Raw genomic sequence first — 7,414 nt, 5'->3', positions numbered from 1 at the left:
ATCATCATATCAAACACAGTCAAATATCTAACAGCAACACAATATTCTAACCCAACCCCACCATCACCTCAATACCCATCACTGACCACACCCTGGGAGAGAAAAAAAGAGAGAGAGAGGAGAGAGGGAGTCTTACCTGGGTGTGTGTCCTGGTTTTGGTTCTGTCTGGCTGCAGGGTGGAGAGAGGGAGGACTCCCAGGTACACCTCTGAACAAAAAGAAAGAGAGAGCGAGCGAGGAGGAGGAGGAGGAGAGAGGAGAAGATGACAACAGAGTGGAGGAGGACAAAAGGGGTGACAGGAGGAGGAAAGAGGAGGGGAGATGAGGCAGTTTCTTGTATTTTGTTTTAACCTTCTGTTAATCCAGAAGTCTGAGACAAGGAGCACAGGTATGACAGGAAAAGGGGGATGAGAGAGAGGAAATGAAGGAGAGAGAGAAAGGGGCACGAGAGAGAGTGCATCTCTGGTTGGCTGTGTGTATGTGTGTGTATTATGTTGCGTTCGTAACCAAGTGGGAGTAGGGAATCTATCAGTTGTGAAGTCGTAATTAGATGCATTCACATGCTTTTAACTTGTTGAGAAACTTTGATTGGCTAATGGCCAACAAGCTGCGTAAACCATAAACTAAAAGTACAGATATCATGCTTGTAAACAAATTATAGTGTCAAAAAATCTGTTCATGTGGATTTTTCCTAGTCGTATGTGATAAAATCCCAATTCCCACTTGGTTACGAATGCAGCATAAGTATGAGGATGTGTGTGTTCTGTCCATTAGGACAGGTCCCAGGGGGGTTGAGTCCCTCTGATCCAAGTCCCGTCCCTTGTGACCTCTGCTGCTCCCTCATAGGTCACTCTCGCCAGGACATGGATGAATATTCATGGTTTGGTGACAGTGCTTTTTATAGGCTTGTTAGCATACTGAGACTTCAGCAGGAGACAACATCTACATTCCAACTGGATGACTGGTATTAATGTATACATGTCCCTGTGTAATTGCGCATGCATTTATGACATAGGCATTACTGTATGTGTGATTGTGTGTGCATATACTGAAAACCGGTATGCATTATGTTTCCGGTGGTCGATACCGTTTTGTCTCATATTGACTCTATGTATAGATGCTGCTGCCTGAATTAGAACTGTAGGATGCAGTTTTTGCAGCAACGCCGGTATCAAGTTCCAGCCCCACCGAGATAGAGATGCAGATTCACACATACTGTACACACACACAAAGAGCTTAGACCTCTGTGGAGCATTGTGACTTCAACTCTGTTGTTCATCTTACTGATGATTCGGTGGACAGAGACGTTTTATCGATCTATGTGTTGATTCATGTCTTATAGGGAATTATAAACTGGGTGGTTCGAGCCCTGAATGCTGATTGGTTGACAGCCGTGGTACATCAGACCGTATACCACGGGTATGGCAAAACACTTTTTTTTACTGCTCTAATTACGTTGCGAAACAGTTTATAATAGCAATAAGGCACCTCAGGGGTTTGTGATATATGGCCAATATACCACGGCTAAGGGCTGTGCCCAGGCACTCCGCGATGCGTTGTGCATAARAACAGCCCTTAGCTGTGGTATATTGGCCATATACCACACACCCTCGTGCCTTATTGCTTAAATGTACTCTGTGATTGGAGGCACTATAAGAGGGTCATTAATTTAGATACATCCACAGCATTCTATTCCGGTTTCATTTTTAAAAGAAACTGAATAATCATTTAATTGATCCGAYGGTTCTAAAATATGTGGAAACATATTTTATTTAGATTGGTCTAAAACTTTTCACCCTATATAATACATAGCACCAATGGAAGTAGAATGATTCATTATATTTCTATTAAAGCAACCCCACACATCAGTACTCCGCAACATCCTTTTAATCAGAAAAACTCTTCTGCATATGATTGGTAACAGCACACACACTGTCGACAAAGCAACAGGTGACAATGTATGTACAGGGCAGTCACCAGTCACGGCGCTGCATTGTGTGTAAAAAAACAGCTATATCATATACATTATATAAGACGACGCAAACACTTTACTAGAACCCTCTGTCATACGGGCTACATAACATGTCATAAACAATCATACGGTGTCAATTTAGCACAACTGATTATAAACCAACAGTCCTGACATTGTTATGGCAGTGTTAACCAGCCCTTATAACAAAGGGTTTAAGTGAAGTTGAACCAGACCAATAACAGTGGTTATAGATGGTCATACAGTAAGTGAGGGGCATTATACAGTTATGACAACAATAACTAAAGAAGCCTGAGGGAAATCTGACTTTAATAATCCTCCAAACATAGTGTAATATGTGTGTAGTGTGGCACAGCATAGAATTAAGCAGATTCCAAAATAAAACAGGATGTTCCAGCCCTGTACTAGCACAGGGCTATGAATATGTTGTGCTAATACAGGGACTAGATCAGAGATGTATGACCCAGGGGGTTCTCGGACTAAAGTTGAGAAACACTGATCTAACCCCTAATTAACCATTACCAAGGGACACACAGGGGTCACCGAGAACCACTATTGGCCGATGCATGAAGATTCAGGCCCACTCCTTGGGCTACAACCACTAACCCTGGGAGGATTGGCCACATTGGTGGTATGTTTATCAACTCAAAGAGCAGTTTGTGGTGGTAGCCCATAGAGTGGCCCACCCGTGTTATAGCGCCCCTTCATAGTCCAACGCATAGCAGAATACACACAAGGCTATACACACACCAGGGTTGAGATCAATTCAGTTTGTTTTCTATTACATTTCACTTCCTAAATTGAACCCAACACGCAGTTCGGCACTTAATTACATGCATGATAGATTGTTTTTGTAACCTTGTTTGAACAAACACTACTGTATTCTATAAATCTTTTTTTTTTTTTTTTTTTAATAACAAAGTTGCTCTGCAAAACAAAAAGACAAGCCAAAGGAAATATCCTTTCCATTGTCCGAGAGGGTGGTGGAGGCAGAGCTGGAACAAGGTGGTGTCCTGATCGTGTACTACTTAGTACAAAGTAATGCATTCACTAGTGTGTATAATAGGCCAGGAAATCAAATAAATTGTCCTTGGCATCAGAGTGAAAAACTCCATCTCAAATGTCACTCCATATAGTGCGCTGCTTTTAAATTGGGATTTCAATTCCATGACTTGAATTGTAATTGAGCCCAACCCAGCATGGGAAGTGGAAGGGTTAGAATTCATCGTGTCTTGCCAAGGCTTCTCCAAAGTCAGTAGCCTGGCTACCAACAAAGAGGTCATACTTCTCAACGATCTCTGCCTTAGTCAGTTTGCCATCCTACAAAGGGAGAAAAACAATTAAGTGTTTAAGTATTTGCTTAAATGCACACACGATGCAGGCAACTAGCTCAAACATCAACATGTGTGTACACACACACACCTTGTCATTATCTGACTCGTAGACCAGGTGTTTGGCTTCTGCCTCTGCGTGGTCATAGTCTGAAGGCAGGATCCAGTCTTTGGTCTCCTCCTTGTCCATGCGGCCATCTTTGTTCGTGTCTCTGAACTCAGTAAACTGTTCTCTCTCTGTCCTCACCCACTCCGGCTCTGACGGATCCCCCTCTTGGTTATACATGTCACCTTGAGGATGGGAGAGAAGGGAACGAAAGGGGAGAGAGAAATGTCAATGAACCGCTCTCTGTTCTCACCCACTCAGGCTCTGCTGAAGCTATAAATCGCACCTATGTCCTCCTCCAGGTGTATTAACATTTAAGAACTCCATGTATTATAGCAGGCATTAAATAACCCATGTACTTCTCCAGATGTTATAACTTACCTATGTACTCCTCCAGGTCTATGAAGCCGTCTCCGTTCTTATCGATGTCCTCCATGGTCTCCTACAGGAGAGTAGCGGCACAGAGTTGTTACTGCCTGGCTACCTTAGACAATAAATAAAACATTTAAGTTGTTTTATGACCTACCAGCACAACTATATCCTTCATATGGTCGTACTCCTCAGGATGGAGGAAGGCTGTAAACTCCTCTTTATTGGCCTTCAGGTCAGCATCCAGGTCAGACATTTTGAATCTCCTCTCATCGCGTGAAATCATCTGCCTGTAGCTGAAGCCATCCTCTGGGTCTGGATCATCTAAAAAGGTCACACTCACCAATTAGAAAAATCAGACCTTCCAGTAAAAAGGCACTGGTCAGGTGTAGTAGATTACATTCTTATACTCCTTTCAGAGTGTCCCCCGTACCCAGTATGTATCCATATGTAGCATTCTTGTACTCCTCCCAGGACACCAGTCCATCKCCGTTATGGTCATGACCTTTCCACTGGCGGTCCACGTCGTCATAGATCCACCTCTTTTGACTGTGTTTGATCCACTTTTTCATCTCCTCCACTGACACATAGCCATCCTTGTCCTCATCTATACGCTCTACCAACATACTGTAGAGAGAGAGAGAGATGGCGTATTAAACCATCTTTAATATACAAATCCATTTCTCACTTCTATACAAATGTAGCTGCTTCGAGTGTGTGTGTGTGTTTTACCCAAGTCTCTCCTTGCTCTCTTCTGGTGTGAGCTGATCGAAGGTCTTGGACTCGTCCTGTCCTAGAAACGCCTCGTGGTCGTAATCAAAGTTCTCTTCATCTTCATGGTCACGGTTGCTWAGCGGGTCGTCATGGTGGACGCGGTCCTTTTTCTCGATGGTGGGTTTACTAAAGGCATAGACCACGCACAGCGCAAAGCACATGACCAACGGCCGCAGCTCCATAATCTGACACACATACACACAGGAGCGAAAGCAGAGAGCGGCGTTAACTAACTTGGTTTACTACACAACAATATAGTTTTTGACAGTGCGTTTAGTTGACAGGAATTCGTCATGACTTTCCTTAGTTTAACTAATTCGGTGTTTCCCCTACTCATCTGTGGTTTCACCGTTTCTGGTTAAAATAAACAGGGTAGCTAGCTAATTTGTGAGTGCTGGGGCGTATTCATTACGGAAACCGTTTAAGAACCAAACAGAGCAAAACGAGAATTTCTATCAAACAAATTCAGGTAGGTCACTCCAAGTTTCGTTCCGTTTGCTTCCGTTTAATAAGCGTTTTGCAACAGAATCGGCGTAATGAATACACCCTTGGTACCGGTGCAGTTTGCAAGTAAGCTAGCCCGATATCAGTTGTTAAACTAAATGTGGCTTGTCATTTGCACTGCCTACTTCAGTGTGTGTGTAACGTTAATGTTACAATAACTAAGCAGGGGGAAAAAAACATAGATGAACTGTGCATTTACGTAAGCCTAAAATAGATACTTTACTCACCACCAGTCTTTCGATTTTGAATATCTAGCTACTCCGGATACACACCCATCGTTTCCGGTCCTAAAAACTCGACCAGCCAACAGCGTTACATATGCGTGTGTGCCATGCCTCTTGTCCATTGGTCCACTTCAGGACAGCTTCGGCCTTGTGATTGGTCAATAACCGCCACGTCCTCAAGCTATGAGCTAGGGTCTTTGCTGTCAAAAACGATACTTGACGTGTCAAAAAGGGTTGTTGACTAATCAATCAGGACATGAATATGACTGCACGTCACATAATCATTTAACGCCTTCATACATTTTATAAAATGCTGTTTTTTTACGTAGTTATTGTACATTGATTACACATTCACATTTCATATGTCACAACGATTCATCGATACGTATGCTATGATGCTGGTAAAGTTKTTTCGCGCTCCTACGGTGCTGGTCATTTAAAAGGAAGCTAGCAAGTTCATGGATGCAAACWATGTTCTTCCCAAAAAACATAGAAAACGACATCTGTTTCAGTAGCTATATAGTTAGCTAGCTAGCTAACTATACAGCTAGGTGTCATAATCTAAAATAACCCTAATTTACAAGATAGTTCTTATTTATTTAATGGTGGTCGGRTCCATATATGTGAAGCTAGCCACAATAAGGATTAGCCATAATAGTGTATTTTGCGGTTAGCCTTCAAAATAAACGTATGTCATTGACAGTGATGCAAATGAATACAAATAGTAGAATTATGCCATAATTGAATAGATCATGCTAAACGAGGTTGGAATGTTATGTAAAATCAAACGACAATTTGTTAATTTGACAAAAATCTGTTGAAATCACACTGGAGTATTATACTTTAGARTTGCATTGGGGGCATACTTATTTCACTGTACAGCCTTACCTATGGTTTGTGGATCAATCAGTCTACTCAGTGACACCCAGAGAACATTAGCGTCGAAGCTCTAATTGCCGGACTCTGAAACAACTGTAAATTGAGACACATKTTTTGTCAACCTATGTGTATTGAACACTATTCCTAAGGAAAAACAATACTGCGTTGRTGTTTTGGAGTCTGATAACTCAGAGGATGTTGGGAAAAATATMTTGGGTTTTGAGTAGACTGATACCCCATTTCATTGATCCCCAATCCTTAGGTAAARCTGTACAGTGCAATATGAATGTCTATACACACACTAGGCTGACTGGGGTTTGCTTCTTGTGGCTAGCGTCATTAGCCAGATTAAGGATTAGGCATAATAGTGGCRTTTGCTGTTTGCCTTCAAAATAAAAGTACCTATTTGAAAGTGATGCTGAAGGTTACAATTGACTGGAATAATGCCATATTTAGATTAGATAATGTTAAACAATGTTGGAATGTGAAACAATGGAATGGAGTATCAGTCTACTCGGTGACACCGACAGAACACAACTGTGGAGAGTTTACGCAAATATTAGCATTGTAGCTCTTATCGCGGAACTGTGACTGTGTGAAATCACCTTATAAGGTTAGCTTTGGGCAACAGGAATTACCGAAAGTAACACATTATAATACCAAAATGTTTTTCATTTTCATGTTCTAGTATCGAAAAAGTACCGTCAGTTTTGTTGATTAACTAGCTGGCTAGCTAGTTCAATTTCAATAGTCGAACAACAAGTGGCTACCTAGCTAATACTTACTCACAAGGATTTCTAAATCATTGCTAATAATGAAAATGACTGCAGTTTCTACTGGTCATTGTTTTCAGGCTGGTTGTATTGGTGCTAGCTAGGTTCCCCAGAAGTTGCGGTCGAACAAATAATGCCTGATTACGCGGTATTGTAAACGCATCGTCCGTGACCGGTGTTTGTTTGTTTGCAGACTTTTTTTGTACAGCTTTGACAGTGCTACTGATAGTAGCTTGCACGTGCAAATTCAGAACACAACATTCTATAATATAAGTGTTATTTTACGTGTCAAAGTAAAAGCTAATTTAACGCGTCAAAGTGTTATTTGAAGTGTATATTTTTTGACACGCAAAGACCCAAACGCGTTCCACAATGAGCGTGTTAAACAAAATCACCTTCCCCATTCATGCAAATCAGCAGCACTTATCAGGCAGTGGGCGATGAATTGTCAAACACAACATTTAT

The 7,414-nt window shown here is 41.7% G+C and overlaps 1 protein-coding gene across 1 annotated transcript; it reads right to left on the bottom strand.

Annotated features, from left to right (window-relative positions):
- Window positions 1-1,868: 1,868 nt before the first annotated feature.
- On the bottom strand, window positions 1,869-5,408 carry calub (calumenin b). The gene is made up of 7 exons (XM_023971853.2): window positions 5,301-5,408; window positions 4,528-4,754; window positions 4,229-4,422; window positions 3,953-4,119; window positions 3,808-3,868; window positions 3,412-3,611; window positions 1,869-3,309 (listed from the first exon to the last, which is right to left on the bottom strand). Exons 2-7 carry the CDS (start codon window positions 4,749-4,751, stop codon window positions 3,205-3,207), a joined length of 951 nt encoding a protein of 316 aa, XP_023827621.1. The 5' UTR covers window positions 4,752-4,754; window positions 5,301-5,408; the 3' UTR covers window positions 1,869-3,204.
- Between the last annotated feature and the right edge of the window lie 2,006 nt (window positions 5,409-7,414).

This window comes from Salvelinus sp. IW2-2015, linkage group LG26 (genome assembly GCF_002910315.2).
Source record: "Salvelinus sp. IW2-2015 linkage group LG26, ASM291031v2, whole genome shotgun sequence".
NCBI lineage: Eukaryota > Metazoa > Chordata > Actinopteri > Salmoniformes > Salmonidae > Salvelinus > Salvelinus sp. IW2-2015.
Note: the sequence above shows the minus strand (reverse complement) of the source record. Positions and strands in the feature narration are given on the sequence as shown.